General features: G+C 35.0%; 2 protein-coding genes across 5 annotated transcripts; both read left to right on the top strand.

The window, feature by feature from the left end:
- Nucleotides 1-279: 279 nt before the first annotated feature.
- On the top strand, nucleotides 280-17,842 carry LOC143455900 (X-linked interleukin-1 receptor accessory protein-like 2). 3 transcript variants are annotated; one of them, XM_076955126.1, is made up of 15 exons: nucleotides 280-369; nucleotides 12,537-12,703; nucleotides 12,958-13,098; nucleotides 13,257-13,401; nucleotides 13,599-13,705; nucleotides 13,792-13,897; nucleotides 14,389-14,531; nucleotides 14,759-14,853; nucleotides 15,002-15,091; nucleotides 15,212-15,471; nucleotides 15,614-15,772; nucleotides 16,137-16,243; nucleotides 16,437-16,562; nucleotides 16,807-17,026; nucleotides 17,169-17,842. In XM_076955126.1, exons 1-15 carry the CDS (start codon nucleotides 291-293, stop codon nucleotides 17,237-17,239), a joined length of 2,016 nt encoding a protein of 671 aa, XP_076811241.1. In that variant the 5' UTR covers nucleotides 280-290; the 3' UTR covers nucleotides 17,240-17,842. The 3 variants fall into 3 exon arrangements, with proteins under 3 accessions (XP_076811241.1, XP_076811242.1, XP_076811240.1); XM_076955127.1 differs by lacking the exon at nucleotides 280-369 and adding an exon at nucleotides 7,520-11,454; XM_076955125.1 differs by lacking the exon at nucleotides 280-369 and adding an exon at nucleotides 11,477-12,436.
- LOC143455936 (uncharacterized) lies at nucleotides 537-6,085 on the top strand. Of its 2 annotated transcripts, XM_076955129.1 has the most exons (14): nucleotides 537-682; nucleotides 938-1,078; nucleotides 1,237-1,381; nucleotides 1,471-1,577; nucleotides 1,667-1,772; nucleotides 1,931-2,073; nucleotides 2,301-2,395; nucleotides 2,554-2,643; nucleotides 2,745-3,004; nucleotides 3,210-3,368; nucleotides 4,316-4,419; nucleotides 4,629-4,754; nucleotides 4,990-5,209; nucleotides 5,344-6,085. In XM_076955129.1, exons 1-14 carry the CDS (start codon nucleotides 605-607, stop codon nucleotides 5,373-5,375), a joined length of 1,806 nt encoding a protein of 601 aa, XP_076811244.1. In that variant the 5' UTR covers nucleotides 537-604; the 3' UTR covers nucleotides 5,376-6,085. The 2 variants fall into 2 exon arrangements, with proteins under 2 accessions (XP_076811244.1, XP_076811243.1); XM_076955128.1 differs by having other exon boundaries at nucleotides 4,990-5,348.
- Nucleotides 17,843-19,290: the final 1,448 nt, after the last annotated feature.

The following is a 19,290-nucleotide window of genomic DNA, read 5'->3' as shown; positions in this document are numbered from 1 at the left end:
TGCAGAAATATGAAAGATCATCCTACCTCTTAGTGTTGAAAATTTTGTAAATCTTTAAGAACAACAAAATTTACGTTTTTCTAACCTTTTTATGTAAGCTAATTGCTGATAATCAAAATATGGGAGCATAAGTTCAGAAGTTTTAACGATTTCATTTTTAATCTTTTTTCCTAACTTGCATGATTTGAGATTTGTGTTAATATTAACTTACGAAAGACATTTGTGTAACTTGATAAGCTATATGTCAAATCTGATATCTTTAAATTTTGAAATGCAGAGAAGTGTAAAATATGAAAACGATGATTATAATAAATTATTTCAGTTTGTTGATAATTTGTGCTTCAGGCAATGCATTAGTTGTTGATCAAGGTAAGTTAAATAGATTCTACGTGTCATGTTTACATGAAATATCAAACAATGTTTACCACTAAACAGTTTAATAAAACATCTTCAAACCAAAAATTATACATGGTGCTGCTTCTTTGTATAAAGTAACAAGAATTTACTTTTCGTAGATCCTTCCGGACAAAACTGCTCAATTGTTAACGGAGGCAGTATTAATGATACTGCTTTCATAGGCTGGCCATATCGTTTCTCATGCAGCATGTTTGCATTTCGCCCCGAATACACAATTTATGAAGCATACGATAATGATTACGTCGCTTACGGATCGAATATAATTGTAAGCAAAAAGGTTTTAAGTTTGAAAATGCGAAATTACGCTTTCGTTTATAACTTTCTTTATTTTTTAAACTTACCCATTTGCAAATATTTCCTGTCGTTATCTTCTCCTGTCGATATAGCATTCTTCGTATGCAACTGGACTAAACAAAAAATATTTTAAAACTGATTTTATTTTGAATAATCATACAGTATACTGTATAAGAGTGATTGATCACGTCAATAGTATATTTAACCATAATCTTTATTTTTTCAGTGTCAAGTATTTGCCGACAACGGTACCCTTTTATTGAATGAATCGACCAGCTATGACGACATTATCTTTGATGATAGCCCGACGCTTGATTTAGGCATAATAAAGGGAAATGAAAACTACCACTTTTGGATGAACATAATTGTAAGAAGCTCAATTGCAGTATATTTGGTGTTGGTTTGCATTTCGGATGTTTTCTGCAATCCTCAGCACTCAATGCTAACTAATCAACTGAATGTAAACGCAGGTTGGTTACAGTAGTTTGAAATTTTCAAAGATTTTGTCCGGTTTGTACCGTGTAGATCCCTGAGAGCGAGAAATGCTATGGTCTTCAGATAAACGTCGTGCCCACACCTTTCGAACAGATCAGCTGTGAAGAATTTGCAAGACATTTAGATTTACTGGCAAAATCACACATCGGACAATCTAAAGAACTAAGCTGTGAACGTAAACATAATCTTATTACGTCTGTATGGTCTATAGCGACATCAGTTGAATTATAATTTTTTATATATTTTACATTTTTTGTCATAAAGTTGGACACGATATCTATCCCAAAGTATTTGCCACCGATGTCACCACAAAGTGGTTTCGAAATTGTTCCTCGCTTCCAGTAAATACAACAATCAGAAGCAGTGGAAAGGTAATTAGGAAATATATGCGTCTAAAATTTAAGAGAAAAAAAACACTTGTGGTTTCAGGAATGATGACATTTAACTTTATCTGTTTTAGTTGTTTTTTCCGGAATTAGAATATGATCAAGCAGGAATCTATGCGTGTACAGTGACCTACAATGGAATGACAAGATTTATTGCGGGGTATCCAGTTTGTGTTCACGGTGAGTATTTCTGGCTCGTTAACTTGTTGTTTTGTAAACAACCCTTATATAAACCCAGCTTTATACAAGCCTTATATAGCCTTATTTATATTGTATACACAAACAGTATTGCTTCGGTACCTATACCAAATCATGCCACGGTATTTGGGTACTTTTAGAACCACCAAGAAAGTCCCCGCACACCTTGCAATGTGAAAATAAAGTTCTTGCAAGAATAGGAGAGAATGTGTCACTAAGTTGCCAACTACGACTTGGTGTTGGAGAGTTTAGTGTCACTTCTTTTAGAGCTTTTTGGGAAAAGGTAAATTAAAATCAGTACATAAGATAATAAAACCGAAAATGTTTACTTTTTGTGTTTTAAGATTTCGTTATGGTGTATGCATAGCACCTTTTACCAAAATCTAAAAGCGTATCGTATGGTATTGTTTGTTTTGCGCCATTGACTGTGGGTAGCAAAACGAATGGCGCTAATTTTGTAATAGCATAATAAAACACAAAACATATGCTCATAAGCAAATCAACAAACAGAAAGAAAATGTTAAAGAGGTATCTTCACCTAAAATCGAAGGATCCTGCAAAAGAAACTTATTTACAAATTCAAATGATCGACTATCATGTTCATAGTAAGTATAATGTTTTGCTTTTCTGGCATAAGACTATATTTTGACTGTTGTTTATTATTCCCACTTCTACCTACTGATATACCAAACTGTTTAATTCCGAACTGATATACCAAATTGTTGTCATATTTCCATATTTAATTTAACAAACTACTTTATAGTGACTATAAAAGAAAATGTTTCCTTTATGTGGCGGATGAGTCTGAAAGAAACCGAAAAGAAGAAGTAATCCCGATTGTGCTTGAAATTCAGTGAGCCAGCAAATTTACTACATAGACTTTTGTGTTTTCAATTGTACGAAACCATTTTACTCGGTTTTGTATTCAACAAATACTTCTTTCTATTTTGACAGGTCATTGTCGCCATCCGATTACGGAACTTACAAAATCTCGTCGTTAACAAACAACGAAGGCACTGAGTTAATCAGTAAAACTGTTGAGCTAGAAGAAGACCAAAGCCAAGTGTACAGACAAACTGTCCATTATGCTGAAGTTGCTGTGGCAGTTATTGTGCCTTCTTTGGGCGTTTTAGTTTTCATTATGTTCCTTCTCTACTACAAACAAGTACACGTTCGGGTTTATATTAAACGTCACTTCAAATCTTATGAATTAGGTAAGATTGTCATTGTCTGGATCCTTTTCTGGTAACAATTGAAACTTTGCAAAAATATCTTTTTATTTTTTATTTTATTTTTCATGTTTTTATGTTAAATTTTATTTTTTTAAATGTCCGAAATGTTAGGTTTTAAGACAACAATCCTAGTTTATGTGTAATCTTGGCGGTGGAAAAAAGAAAAAAAATGACTGTAGTTTTACAGACGACAAAGAATACGGAGCTTACATTTCTTATCACTACACAAAAGAACTGGACACGTTTGCTCAGGATTACACGTCTCAGTCTGTTCATGTCACTTGCGAAAAACTGCAAGAACTCGGATACAAAATTTACGATGAGCACAAAGATTTCAGCAATGAAAGTGAGTACAAAGTTTACAGTGTCTATACCAGTGTTTCTCAACCTTTTATGTCCCAGGTTTCACTTCTGCTTCAAAAAATTTGTACGCCCCACCATCAGTGGCGTATTTATAGGATTGCGTTTAAACCAAGGGGAGGTCAAACGCTTTCAAAAGCCCAGTCTGAAATCCCAGCATCTGCCAGTTTCACACCTCGCTCAAAATGGATGAAGTTCAAACTTTTGGCTCTATGCTTCAAAAATGACTTTAGAACGTCTCGAAATGAAATGTACTTGTCACATTTATACATACAAAAGACAGCTGTTCATGATATATAATTTTGAAACGCCGTATAAAGCGAATTTAAAACGCTGTGTGCCCGCTTATCAGTACCTTTCATCAGTTATATAGTTGCCGATATGTGGTCACAAACAAGGGAATGCGATAAACGAAAAGGATTCAAGATGGAAAAGAGTCTATGGTCCCCAAACATTTAGTTCATGAGGAAATTTAAAACAGTTGGATTCATGAGTGGTAGGGGCATAGCCCTCCACCTTAATACGCAACTGAACAAGTACAATTGCATTTTTGCTCAATTTCAAAGTGAAAGTTACAAAAAGTGATTTCATATTTCTTCGTTGAATTTAAATTCAAACACTTCACTAATATTTTCCCCACAGGTGGGGCGAGCGTCCCACGTTAAGAAACACTGGTCTAGATTGTCCGCCCTGAAACACCAAAATACTGCAGAAAAAGCTACACATATTTTGCCGCAAAGAATTGCCATATTTAGGCTTATTGCATTCATTGATCTTGGCAAAGTATTTTTCTTAACAAGAAGTGGTTTTGCCTAAATAGAATTATTATTGTACCCTTAAGGCTTGCAAGCACATTCAAATGTAATTCAATGCCAGCAGCGTTAGAAATTTTATCGCAGATTATCGTAACAAATCTTGCTTTTTATGTTTTAGTGCGTGTTAATCTTGTTGAATCCATTAAGAAGTGCCACAGAGTGGTGATAATTCTGACGTCACAATATATGAATGATGACTGGAGCATGCGCAACCTGCAGCAGGTTCTGTCGTCTCCCTGCTCACTTCATGTTTTAACAAAATCGAATCATCTTTGTCTTTAGTGTAGTCCTTATGATAAATGAACTCTCTTTCATATCCATTAAATTTTATAACAGAACAGTCTTAATGTGCGCGGTTTTTCGGCAATATTCTTTGGGCATGCATTTCAAAATTTCCAATTTTGTGTAATGTCCAATACCTTATATTTCAGGCGTTTCAAACAATGATCGATTCTAAAACAAAAATAATTTTTATCTTGGTTCCTGGCATGAAAGAATATCTGAAACAACACGCTATGAAAGAGACTGCATGTCGCTTAATACAAGCTGCAATAAAAGTATGAATGAGCTCCTTATTTAAAACAGAACTCATTTACTATATTTGATTTATATTATTTATATTTAGTTCAGTATTTACATATTACTGATCTTCTTTTGGCGATAAAACGCTTTAAAAATTTTAAAAATATATACACCTTCACAATTAACTGGAAGTGCATAAGCGGTATAGTCGTTTTACAAATTTGAAATCAAAAACTAAGACGTCCTTGTTTATGCTGATTTGAATTGCAGCTTAACTACCCCATCCAGTGGTCAAACGGAAAGAGTTTCGATCAAAACTTTTTTGATTTACAACTCGAAGATGCCATGCCGAAGCTCGAGTCCCCAAAGCCCCGACGCTCTTCGACTTCAAGTTCAAGTCGATCAGCAGGAACGCGCATGCAGACAAATGGCTATCAACGTTTTTACAGCGCTAACACTCAAGTGTCTGAGGTCGAAGCACCGAATCACAGTGAGTTTTGCTGTTTATTAGAGTCCGTTATCCTTCAATATATTTTCCATGCATTGTACAGTTTTTTGTTGAAAATTGTTTGTGCTATGGCTGATAATCTCAGGAGCTTGTCACTCTCATCTTGTCTTAATTAGGCAAGTCAGACCGATCTTGCACTTCGGTCTAACAACTGAACTTCCAAGAAGATGATGTTTTTAAGTGTAGACGGGAGAGCATTTCCAATGCGTAAAAAAAATTTGTAATTTTCTTTCGCATCTTGAATCTGCGGGGTTTTGACTACGTCGAAACTTTGGCTGAAGACCTGAACTTGTACAGAATGTTAACGCAATAACGACATGCTCTCGCAAAACTACAGCCAAACAACAATGTGAAACAACACGTTTTATTGTTTCCACAAACTTTTACCTCTTCCTAAAGTTTTGTTTCGTTCATAGACTGAATGTTACTATCCTTAATTTTTTTTTTGCCATGATAACACCTCGTATAAACGCCAGTAGTACTAAAGTGTTAGAACCACCAACAACCAGTCTTCAACATTCCTGCTATCTTTGAAAATTTCATTGTCATTGAAGTTATGTTATTTGCATTCAACTAATGTTATGTTATCCGAGTTCTCTTCTTTAACTCACGAATTTGATAATACCGATACCTATGTTACGTGAGAAATGTGCGTAAGCTACTTCTTTTTTATTTCAATTTTGTAAAATCATTAAAAGTTCTCAAAATGCAATGTAATGTGCACAATCGATATGATATTGTGTGCTGTAAATCGTTAGAAAACGTTCTTCGTTAGACAACTTCTAGTAATAGGCCTATATACGATAATACTTAGCAAAATTTCTATATCTAACACATTTGTAACGAGCTATATACTAAACGGAGAAACTTTTATTTCTCGTCTTGTCACGTTTACGCAGTCTGCGCGGCTTTCTTCTTAAAAAATAAAAAACAGAGCAACAATAAAATACAAATACAGGACGAGGATTGTCATCGCAATGTTTAGGCCAAGAAGCACCATACAAATCACGTAATAAATGCCAAGAAGTGGGCCAGTGGAAGCCGGAAACATGCTGCGTACTCTTAGTAAAAACACCAGAAAATAAATTGCCTAACAGAGTTTTTGTTTTGTAACTCTAAACGAACAAATTTTCTTACATCATTGATGGTGTTGTGTTCTAACTTATAGAAACAGGCAGTAACCAAAATATTTCTCTCTTTGCTTAATACGTGAATCCTGACGATGAGGAATGCGTTGCCCAATATCACGTTATAAAAAAGTAATTGAATATAAGTAACCAAAGATCCGACAAACAGCCTTGCCATGATTGTTAAAGAAATGGTAACTTGCAAACCGATTCTCTCTCCTCTGTGTGGTGGAAAATAGAAACCAAGAAGCGATATGGTATTCAAAAGAATAGCAGGAAATAACACACTCTATGTCAAAACAATTGGCACCAGTGAATTTTTGGTTCTTGCTTCATGAGTAAAGCAGGTGACCAGTAGGTCAAAGACAGCGTTTACCATTGAACCCTGTTGTATAAATTACCGAAATAGACCGATAGCCATGGAGTGAATGTGGCATGTGAATGTTATGGTGAATCTGCACATTCGATAGCGATTGTTGCATGTGAATGTTATGCTTAATCTGCACATTCGATAGCGATTGTGGCATGTGAATGTTATGCTGAATCTGCACATTCGATAGCGAATGTGCAGACGTACACCATAAAGCGGTGGCAGATGATTTCATGGAATATGAGCTTCAATTGATGTAAACTTTGTCGTGAATAATTGTATAGGCTGCAAGTTTCCCGCTAAAAAGCTGATACGTTACACGCTCGTCATACGCAACACCGAATAACCTCACAAGAGTGAGCAATACAGAGGAAAAAGAGCGAATATCCGACTGAGTTAGGCTTTATGACACGTGCTAATCATCGACATTTAGACTCTTTACCTCAAGGGTGGAAGGTGAAGAACAATCTATCATTTATCAAACAATTTTATTGTTTGTGAGTTAAGGCGTAGGCTAAAGTCGAACGATCCGGAATGTATTAATTAAAGGAGTCTCACACTGGAAATATACTCGCATTGTTAGCTATGTTTGCTTAAGGTTTTCAAAAGACCTTTCAAAAGAATGTCCGTCGTGCTTTACAGTAACTCGTTTGCAGCTTATGCGTTGCGTGACGTCAGAGGAAGTGTTGGCAAGTCACGTTCTGTTAATTTTGCAACTCCGTTATTTCGAATTGAACAAAGCAAAGTAGTCTTCTGATTAGAAGTTCCCGATCATATGAGATTATTAAGAAGCAGTCTGTGCATTGCTTCGAGAAAGTGTTGAATATGTCATCGCTGAGTTCGGCTAAAATTACACTTAAACTAGAAATATACCATGTACAATGTTAGCAATTTTGCGAGAATGTGTCTATATTGCATAGGGTTAGGAGATGTATTTGATCTACAACATACATTACTGGCAAGGTGTATAAAATAGTCTGCTGAGCCGTTATTATTCAAACATTCGAATAAGATATAGTTTACAGAGAGGGCAGTAAAGTTGTTTCAATTAAATTCAGTATGAAAGTAGATTTTGAAGGTGGTTATTATTCAGGATTAAACAAACGAAATCATCGAAACTTGTATACGAAAACATTCCCGTTTTATTTTTAGCCCAATAACTCACGTCATAACTGACGTCATAAGCTTAACGTTCCGAACAGCGACTTCTCGTAAAATGGTTGGTTAGGGGTCAAATTCCATTTTTTATCAATACAATGAGTTTGCAATACATATAGTAGCCCATTATTAATCTCATTACAGAAAGTCGGAAGTCGAGCAAGAACTATCAAAGCTAGAGATGATCACTCTATTTACACATACCTAACCACGGTAAGGTGTGTAAGCGTAACTTGCCGTATCTTACAAATAAATCTTGCACTTTGACCTAGTGGCCATATGAGGAAAAAATTACAAGCCACAGCTACTACATCAGGCAGATTAAAGAGACCAATGCTTATACCAATAAAAGCCTTGGGACCTTTTAGGCACCGTTTCAAATACCAACAACCAGCATTGTATAAAATTTCAGCATAAGATGACAAATCATATTGCATATCTAAGTATAGAATGAATGTTGTTTACAACAGTTAAAGAAAAGTAAAAGTTACCTTCGATGCGACATGGGAAGACTTGCAACCTGTCCAGCAATTTGGAATATGTTGAAAACGTTTTGATATGAAACATTACCTTACAGCACGATGACGTCATAAAGTGGTACCACGCAGTTGTGTTTCGTGGTTCATAGTGTAGTTCTTCTCTGCTTTATATGAGGCATTAACCAAAGTTTTTAGCTATAATTATCGCCAGTTTTAGAGCTGTTAAAGTATGATGCGTAGAAAGCCGTTTCAGGACATTTTGTGAGTGATTTCTTGTCCTTTTAGTGCCGTGTTCTTTCAATAGCAATGTTCTGTGTATAAACACAGCCTACGCCTTAACTGTTGCTGTTAGGCAAGTCAGATTTGCTAAGCTAGCTAACGGTACAAGCTAAAATAAGCTGAGATTTGAGAAAACAATTATCGTTAATTTACAGTTACCCTAAGTTTAGAACAGCTCTGTTTGAAAAATCAGTGGCAATATGCTTGCTTTAGTCATGTCAGCAAAAAACAAAATTGTTATGTCGTAAAGTTCGTAGACTAAGCGTTTTCTCCTTAACCACGTTTACATTATTGCGTAGCAAAACTTGTTTTCGGTTTCGCAAAAAAACAGAGTATTAATTACAGATGAAAATTTACCACAAGTTTTCAAAATATGTTTTATATTTGAACGCTCTTCTTGAAGAATATTTGATTTTAAGTTGCTTTTGCTGCGAGTGTTGTGGTTACGTAAGATCTCTCTCTATTGTTTTTGTCCGCTCTAATTTTTATAGTATCTTGTCTCTGAAAACGTGTGTCGTAAAATATTATACGTCTCAACAATTTTGGTACAAACTCAATAGTAACAGCGTTGCGAAATTCGTGGAGTCTTGTCAGTGGCGCAACAAAATGCGGTAGTGCTGGATACGTTTTTGGTATATTAGGTTTTATTTTACAGCATTGATTCCATTTCAACTATAGCAGTGAAGAGCACAGTTTAGCTTAGACCTGTGACTGAGACCTAACACTGTGTTAACGTTGTCGTCAAAATCGAATATTTAAAAATCGTTGGCGGTAATTCAATCACCAACATGTTTTCTGGATATTTTGTCACTCAATCTCTTGGATCGGTTTGACGACTTTGTTCACTCAGGTCCACGGTTTGGACTGGACTATTTCTGCTGTGCATAAAGTGTAATTTAGTGCGGTTGAGGTTCATTTTTCAAATACAAATAGAGGTTGGGCCCAAATAAGGAAAACGCAAAAGTCAGAAAGTATATGTCATAACCAAAATAAAGTTTGTAGCCTATAGTATAAAGATTCAGCAGGATTCTACATATACTGTAGGCTACAAAGATTGTAACATGACCTTTGGTTTATGTAAAACTTTCCGATGCGTAAAATATAGCCTAATTTCAATCGTTTCTTATTATTGTAAGTGGCCATAAATTTGAACTAAATTAGAGAGTTATATTTCGCCGAGAGTAGGGCAAACAACCCGTTGTTAAATGTAGGCGGATATGTTTGAAAAAGTGGTACGCAAAACGTTTATTTTAGCTATTTATGGTTTATGCTGATTGAAGTTAAATTTAGATTAGAAGGTAGATTAGGGCTAGGTTCAAGGTACTACGTTATAACATTTAAGTTAGGTTAACAAGAAAGTGTGAAAAATAGCTTTGAACGTACGATTTTTCCAATGAAATTGCGATAACCACTAAATTATAGAGTTGAATTGGTGTTGGAATAAAATTAGAAGAAAGAGTGAGACAGAGAAAATTCATTTCGCCCATTTTATAATAAACAAATATGCCTACATCAAAATTAAACGAAATCAGTAATCACTTGGCGTGGGCCGGCGAGAGACTTCATGGTTATCCGATAGATTTGAATTTGTTTTGAAAAAATAACTTTAAACGAACAATCTTTACTAATGAAAGAGGTTAACTTTTCTACTAAAGGAGTTTTTTTCCGAAACGTTCAACATCAAACAGTTAGTTAGATTACGCGAGACCTGGAATTTTTTTTCTGTCGTAGGATTTCGTCACAGCTGTACGTTACATGTAGCGCAACAGTTCACTTTTATATTCACTAAAACTAAGTAAAGCCCGTACTGGAAATGACGTCATTACTATTACGGGATGTGCACGTACTAAACTATGAGGCGCCTTTTCAATCTTGCCTCGGTTGTGTACGAATATAGTTTTCTGTGAAAACCTGTCATAAGTCACGCATGCTTACAATGACTTCGTGCATTACGCAATTTCACGCCATATCAAATACTTTAACCATTTTATTTAAACATGAAACAAGCAAAAACTTAGCAAAAATTTCGTACTTACAGGAAGTGCTTTCAAAGGACCTACCCCGCTTTTCTGTACCAGCTTTTGTAATAGGCGGAAATGGTTAAACAAGTCTTAATTAACAAAGCTGTATGCGCACGTGCTAGGCAAATAAGTTCTGCGGTGTCTCACGGTGAAAACAGTGCATAGATTATCTTACTTAACTTTTAAATTATTTATATCTTAGTTAAAAGTGAGCGACTAATCTTTTAAAAGTACTTGACTTTTGCTTCTCCTTGTAAAGAGGTGTAGTGTAGGTAATACCTTGCGCTGAACAAGCAATTTCAAAGTAAGAAAAACCATTATTGCGAGCCAGGGATGGCCAAATCAATTCCAGGTGGAATGGATTTTGAAGTGCAATGCCTGAATTTTCCCAACTTGTTGTCGACTGCTGCAAATTTCATCACATAAACCATGCATGCTTGCGATCAACCTCCTGTAATAAGGATCCATACAAACATACTTCATTATAACAGTATACTATTTGTTTTTAAAATTTATATACATTGGTTTTCCTTTTCAAAAAATTTACGTAAAAATTGTATAGCCATCATTAGATGCAGTTGTTTTTAAGTTCATCAGATCGCATTAAGACGTGCTGAAATTTTAATTTCGTAGACAGTGGTTAATAAAGGCTAAGCGAGCGGTCGTCTGTGTAGTCTAAATATAGCTTGGTACTCTCTATTGGTGTTTTGGTTGCGGCTGAAACTAAAGAACCGGCCACAGAAAGCGCTGTAAATCGTCTTAATTAAACATTTTGCACCATATAATTCACAAGGTTTGTTTTAGGACCTATATAGCTATTGTATAGTGCATATGTTGTAGTTAAGTTCTTTTAACGATAACAGACAAATCTTTTATTGGTTAACTGTTGTACTCTTATTATTTACTTATTAGACTCTAATAAACATTTTGTGTCGCGTTAGAACTTTTGGGAATGTGAATTAAACATTTTGCACCATATAGTTCACAAGGCTCTTTTTAGTACCCATATAACTATTGTATAGTTCATATGTTGTAGTTATTTTGATTACAATATCTCCCACACTGTGGAGAATAAGTATCTTAAGATGATTTAGAACAAAAATCAATATTTATTACTTCCGTCTTATTAATAGCTCGGTTAATTAAGTCAGTATCGATTGCCTTTAAGTCGTTTGTATAAAACTACAGACTAAAAACTTCAAACTTGAAGAAGAAACCGTCAGGTGATTTTTATTATGACATCGACTGTATTCTCAATGGTAAAGATTGCACAGCGTGTCGCTAATGATAAAAAGTTAGGATAGAACAAGTAGCATGCAAAAAAGTGAACTTAGTTTAATACAGATTTGCAGTAAATATGAGCCAAGTGTACATCGAAGGGAGTAATCACAATTGTTTTGCAAAAATATGAAATATCATCCACCCTCCGAGTTACTTAGTGTTGAAAATTTTGTAAAGCTTTACAAACAATAAAACTTCCGTTTTTCTAACCTTTTTATGAAAGCTAATTGCTGATAATCAAAATATGGGAGCATAAGTTCAGAAGTTTTAACGATTTCATTTTTAATCTTTTTTCCTAACTTGCATGATTTGAGATTTGTGTTAATATTAACTTACAAAAGACATTTGTGTAACTTGATAAGCTATATGTCAAATCTGATATCTTTAAATTTTGAAATGCAGAGAAGTGTAAAATATGAAAACGCCGATTATAATAAATTATTTCAGTTTGTTGTTATTTTTTGCTTCAGGCAATGCATTAGTTATTGATCAAGGTGAGTTGAATAGATTCTACGTATCATATTTACATCAAATATCAAACAATGTTTACACTGTCTAATCTATTATAAAGTAACAAGAATTTTCGTTTTGTAGATCCTTCCGGACAAAATTGCTCAATTGTTGACGGAGGCAGTATCAATGATACTGCTTTCATAGGTTGGCCACATCGTCTCTCATGCAGCATGTTTGTATTTCGCTCCGAATACACAATTTATGAAGCATACGATAATGGTTACATCGATTTCGAATCGAATATAATTGTAAGCAAAAGTCTTTTATGTTTAATAGTGCGAAATTACGCTTTCGTTTATACATTTCTTTGTTTTTAAAACTTACCCATTTGCAATAATTCCCTTTGGTTATCTTCTCCTGTCGATATAGAATTCTTCGTATGCAACTGGACTGAACGAAAAATCTTTTAAAACTGCTTTATTTTGAATAATCATACAGTATACTGTATAAGAGTGATTAATCACGTCAATAGTATATTTAACCATAATCTTTATTTATTAAGTGTCAAGTATTTGCCGACAACGGTACCCTTTTATTGAATGAATCGACCAACTATGACGACATTACCTTTGATGATAGCCCGACGATTGATTTAGGCATAATAAAGGAAAATGAAAACTACCACTTTTGGATGAACATAATTGTAAGAAGCTCAATTGCAGTATATTTGGTGTTGGTTTGTATTTCGGATGTTTTCTGCAACCCTCAGCACTCAATGCTAACTAATCAACTGAACGTAAACGCAGGTTGGTTACAGTAGTTTGAAATTTTCAAAGATTTTGTCCGGTTTGTACCGTGCAGATCCCCGAGAGCGAGAAATGCTATGGGCTTCAGATAAACGTCGTGCCTACACCTTTCGAACAGATCAGCTGCGAAAAATTTGAAAAAGAGTTGGAGTCACTGGCAAAATCAAAGATTGGGAAACGTAAAGAACTAAGCTGTGAACGTAAGTATTGCGTCATTACGCTTGTGTAGAAACCATTTTGTTTTGTTATATAAGCAAAGCTTACCGTATGGTGATAGAAAAGTTGATCTTGTCAACCTTATGATACATTATAGTCAGGACAAAGCCTTTGGTAATTATAGTCTAGCGACATCAGTTCAATTACATTTTTTATATATTTTACATATTTTGTCATGAAGTTGGACACGATGCCTATCCCAAAATATTTTCCACCGATGTCACCACAAAATGGTTTCGAAATTGTTCCTCGCTTCCAGCAAATACAACGATCAGAAGCAGTGGAAAGGTAATTATGAAATAGATGCGTTTAAATTTTAAGAGAAAAACACTTGTGGTCTCAGAAATGATAACGTTTAACTTTATCTGTTTTAGTTGTTTTTTCCGGAATTGGAATATGATCAAGCAGGTATCTATGCGTGTACAGTGACTTATAATGGAATGACAAGATTTATTGCGGGGTATCCAGTTTGCGTTCTTGGTGAGTATTTCTGGCTCGTTAACTTGTTGTTTCGTATATGAGCTTCTAGATCAGTGATTCCCAAACTGTGTGCCGCGGCACACTAGTGTGCCGCCACAGATTCTCAGGTGTGCCGCGAATCTTTTTGGAATTTTGGAAAAGAACTGCATAAATATTTAAAATAAGGCATGCAGACAAGCATATGCGACTTAAAAGCTTTCTAGCTGCTTCAATAGCTGAGAAATAAGCACATGTGACGATGAAACCAATTATGGCATTGTCGATAGAGTAGGGTAATTTTTTAAAGCAAAAGTGTGCCGCGAGAGTTTTCTAATTTTTCTAGTGTGCCACAAGCTGAAAAAGTTTGGGAACCACTGTTCTAGATACTTGAAGTGTACGTAAAAATAACCAGCCTTATACAGGCCTTATATAGCCTTATTTATATTGTATACATAAACAGTATTGCTTCGGTACCTATAACAAAATATGCCATTGTATTTGGGTACTTTTAGAACCACCAACAAAGTCCCCGCACACCTTGCAATGTGAAAACAAAGTTCTTGCAAGAATAGGAGAGAATGTGTCACTAAGTTGCCAACTACGACTTGGTGTTGGAGAGTTTAGTGATTCTTCTTTCAGAGTTTTTTGGGAAAAGGTAAATTAAAATAGCACATAATATATTAAAACTGAATATGTTTACTTTTTGTGTGTTAAGATTACTTTATGGTGTATGCATAGCACCTTTTTTCCAAAATCTAAAAGCGTATCGTATGGTATTGTTTGCTTCGCGCCATTGACTGTGGGTAGCGAAACGAATGGCGGTAATTTTGTAATAGCATAATAAAACACAAAACATATGCTCATATGCAAATCAACAAACAGAAAGAAAATGTTAAAGAGGTATCTTCGCCTAAAATCGAAGGATCCTGCAAAAGAAACTCGCTTACAAATTCAAATGATCGACTATCATGTTCATAGTAAGTATAATGCTATGCTTTGCTCTTCTTGCTTAAGACTATATTTTGACGGTTGTTTATTATGTTCACTGCTACCCACTCATATACCAAACTGCTTCACTTATTGTCGATCATACTCGTTTGCTTACCGAAGCACTTCATTTTACAGTGACTACGAAAGAAAATGTTTCCTTTATGTGGCGGATGAGTCTGAAAGAAACCGAAAAGAAGAAGTAATCCCGATTGTGCTCGAAATTCAGTGAGCCAGCAAATTTATTACATAGACTCTTCACTCTTGTGTTTTCAATTGTACGAAATCATTCGCAAACGGCTTTTACTCGGTTTCGTACTAAACAAATACTTCTTTCTATTTGGACAGGTCATTGTCGCCATCCGATTACGGAACTTACAAAATCTCGTCCTTAACAAACAACGAAGGGACTGAGTTAATCAGTAAAACTGTTGAGCTAGAAGAAGACCAAAGCCAAGTGTACAGACAAGCTGTCCATTATGCTGAAGTTGCTGTGGCAGTTATTGTGCCTTGTTTGGGCGTTTTAGTTTTCATTATGTTCCTTCTCTACTACAAACAAGTACACGTTCGGGTTTATATTAAACGTCACTTCAAATCCTATGAATTAGGTAAGACTGTCATTGTCTAGATCATTTTCTTACTTTGATTAAATGTTTGTAAAATACGTTTTTAGATTTTTTCACTTTTTATGTTAAATTTTACTTTTTGAAATATTTCAAGTATTTTGAAAAATTGATTTTACTTTTACAGACGACAAAGAATACGGAGCTTACATTTCTTATCACTACACAAAAGAACTGGACACGTTTGCTCAAGATTACACATCTCAGTCGGTTCATGTCACTTGCGAAAAACTGCAAGAACTCGGATACAAAATTTACGACGAGCACAAAGATTTCAGCAATGGAAGTGGGTACAAAGTTTTACAGTGTTTTCTCTAAGTTGATGTTGTCTGAACCGCGTTAACCAAATTTTAAAGTAAAATAAGAAACAGGATATAGTTTGGCACTCTTAAGGTTAACTTTATAATTTTCGACACGAGCTTTCGCAAGAGCTATCTCTGAAACACTAAGATACTGTACTAAAAGCTACACATCGTTTGCCATAATACACTGCTATACTGTATTGAGGTTTATTGCAATCAATGACATTGGCAAAGTACTTTTCTTAATAAGAAGTCGTTCTGCCTGAATATTCGAATGTAATTCAATGCCAGCAACGTTAGAAATTTTATCGCAGATTATCGTAACAAATCTTGCTTTTTATGTTATAGTGCGGGTCGACAATCTTGTTGAATCCATTAAGAGGTGCCACAGAGTGGTGATCATTCTGACGTCACAATATATGAATGATGACTGGAGCATGCGCAACCTGCAGCAGGTACTGTCGTCTCCCTGCTTGCATAATGCTGTGATGGAACAGAACTTTATTGTTTTTGTAATACTAAATGAACTCTGTTTCATAAACGTTTCTTGTTATATAAGAACAACGATAATTAATATATAAGAACAGCGATATATGTCCGATACTCGGACATTACTTTTTGTGTAATGTCCAATACCTTATATTTCAGGCGTTTCAGACAATGATCGATTCTAAAACAAAAATAATTTTCATCTTGGTTCCTGGCATGAAAGAATATCTGAAACAACACGCTATGAAAGAGACTGCATGTCGCTTAATACAAGCTGCAATAAAAGTATGAATAAGCTTATTATTTAAAAAAAACACAACAAACAAAACACAACTTGTTCATGTTTTGAATTGAACCATGCTGTCGATTTTTTTCTGTGTAGAAAACTCTTTGAACGCTTAAATTATTTATACACCTTAATAATTAACTGGAATTGCAGTCGTATTACAAATTTTTAATAAAAACTGAATATGTCCCGTAACTTTATTGTTTGGTGTCCCTAACTTGTTTATGCTGATTTGAATTACAGCTTAACTACCCCATCCAGTGGTCAAACGGAAAGAGTTTCGACAAAAACTTTTTTGATTTACAACTCGAAGATGCCATGCCGAAAATCGAGTCCCAAAAGTCGCGACGTTTTTCGACCTCAAGTTCAAGTCAATCAGCAGGAACGCGCATGCAGACAACTGGTTACCAGCGTTGCTTTAGCACCAACACTCAAGCTTCTGAGCTTGAAGTACCAAATTATAGTGAGTTTTGCTGGTTATAAGGATTTGTAACACCTCAATATTTCCTAAATTCTGAAATTCTTTTTGAAAACTGTTTGTGCTATAGCTGATAACCTCGGTAACTTGTCACTCTTATCGCGCTAACACTTAATTTTTATTCCAGAACCTAATCACATCAAGTTGGATATCATCGAAGAATTAGCCAAGCCAGACCAATCTGACACCTCGGTCTAACACCTTAACTTTGAAGAAGGTGATGTCTTTAAGTGTAGACGGAAGAAGTTTTCCGATGCGTAGAAGAAATTTGTAAATTACTTTCGCATCTTGAATCTGCGGGGTTTTGGCTACGTCGAAACTTTGGCTGAAGACCTGAACTTGTATAGGCTATCAACGCAATAATGACATGCTCTCGCAAAACTACAAAACTACTTCGCAAAATGAGAATGTGGCTGTAAAGTAAAAAATTTCATTATTGCTGCAAACTTTTACCACTTCATAAAGTTTTGTTTCGTTCATAGACTGAATGTTATTATCCATAAATTTTTGTTTTTTTTGCCATGGTATAGCTTATGTATAAATGCCTGTTTTAAATTAGAAAGTGTTAAAACCACCAGAAACCAATCTTCAACATTCTTGTTATCTTTGAAAATATCATTGTCATTGATGTTATGTTTATTCAGCTCAGTTTTTATCCTGATTTGAATTCTCTTCTCCCTCGAATTCATAATAACGATGTCTATGCAACATGAGAAATGTGTGTACTTCTTTTGTGTTTCAATTTTGTGAAATCTTCAAACTTTCTCAAATTAAAATGTAATGTGCACGAGCGATATGATACTTTATGATGTAAATCATAAGAAAACTTTTGTTTTAGTTATAAAGGATTACAACAATATTTCCATGTTTATGCTTAACTCACTTATAATAAGATGCATACACTTTTTAATTCGAATAGCTTGTACAGCAGAAAGGTTTTTACTCTTATAATCTTTCTGCTGGTCATGCACCTTGAAGCTGCTCGCAAGTTACTCCGGTGTTTAATGAAAACTGGATTCACCCAGGGCAAAGCAAAGTAAACCTATATTGCCTATATACTAAACAGTAACAACTAAACAAGCATAGAAGAAGCGACTGGATAGACCTATACCAATGTTGATCGTGTATGGTTGCCTGTTTTAACTTCTACTCTTGTCCAACAACTACCATCATACTCTTCATGCAACTTTCGGAAGTTTCTTTTTGTATATTGAATTAGACAATCTTACATCCCCCGGTTTTCAAAACAAAAACGTGAAACTAGTAACTATTATATATAAACTATAGTATAGTATATAACTATAGTATACTACAACTATAGTAACTATTTTGCCATGAACATAGCTCACGAAACATGTTGTTAAAGGTAAGCGTTTATATTTGGAGAATGAGTGTGCAAAAAGTTGATTTTTGCTTTATTCAGTGTTCAGTTGATGTTAGACTGGAAGGAATTTTTGAGTTAGGTGCAGGTTATTATGTTATAACATTTAGGTTAGTTTAACAAGACGCTATGAAACATAGCTGCGAAAAAACAATTTTTTGGGAGAAATTGTGGCAACCTCAGTTAAATCATTATGTTTGTTTGACTCTAAATGTTGGGTTTTGCGCTTGCCTGTACAAGTTTTCTATCAGTGAAGTATTTTTTCCTAGATATTTGAGGCAAAGTCCAAATCAATTTGAGAATCCTTTTGAAAACGTTCGTGTCGCTCAGATTTCATGAATGTATTGTCCTAAAAAAAAAAATACTATCAAAATATAACCCACAGGCTATTTTCGTCAGTTCGTATACTCTCTCTCTTCTATCAATTTAAAGTACTATAACTGCCCTATTCACTAGGATGGAATAAAGTGGGGAGGTTCTTGTGAACAATACCAGGAAGTTGCTTGTGCTTGTGGTACAAAATGATCGATGGCTATACGAGCCGTGAGAGAATGTTTTGACGGGTATCGCACCTTAAGAAGTGTAAGGAAGGATTTTTTCTTTCTCTGCGACTTTGACGTTGGAGTTTTAGAAAGCTCAAGCAAAATTGTGAGAAAATTATAAACTTTTGTCATAGAGATATGGACTCCTTGGGGAAATTAACTCAATAATAATGTAAGAGCATTCTGTCGAGTCCTGCTTTGCATTTCGTTATTGTTGTTTATGGTTTTCTATGCGCGCATGATGACAGTTTCCGTTTCTTGTTGCCCACGTAGTTAGTTGTTGAAGTATTTCATTGACTTGCGTCCGTTGCAAGTTGCTATTAAAA

This window comes from Clavelina lepadiformis, chromosome 1 (genome assembly GCF_947623445.1).
Source record: "Clavelina lepadiformis chromosome 1, kaClaLepa1.1, whole genome shotgun sequence".
In the NCBI taxonomy this organism is placed as follows: Eukaryota; Metazoa; Chordata; class Ascidiacea; order Aplousobranchia; family Clavelinidae; genus Clavelina; species Clavelina lepadiformis.
The sequence above is the reverse complement of the archived record's forward strand: the minus strand, read 5'-3'. Positions and strand labels throughout refer to the sequence as shown.

Coding starts and splice junctions, on each gene's coding strand:
- LOC143455936 (XM_076955128.1), top strand. CDS start 605: ATGTTTGCATTTCGCCCCGAATACACAATTTATGAAGCATACGATAAT. Junction 2,074..2,300: donor TTAGAGCTTTTTGGGAAAAG/GTAAATTAAAAT, acceptor ATCAACAAACAG/AAAGAAAATGTTAAAGAGGT. Junction 3,005..3,209: donor CTTCAAATCTTATGAATTAG/GTAAGATTGTCA, acceptor GTAGTTTTACAG/ACGACAAAGAATACGGAGCT.
- LOC143455900 (XM_076955126.1), top strand. CDS start 291: ATGAAAACGATGATTATAATAAATTATTTCAGTTTGTTGATAATTTGT. Junction 13,099..13,256: donor ACTTTTGGATGAACATAATT/GTAAGAAGCTCA, acceptor TGTACCGTGCAG/ATCCCCGAGAGCGAGAAATG. Junction 13,402..13,598: donor TAAAGAACTAAGCTGTGAAC/GTAAGTATTGCG, acceptor TTTGTCATGAAG/TTGGACACGATGCCTATCCC.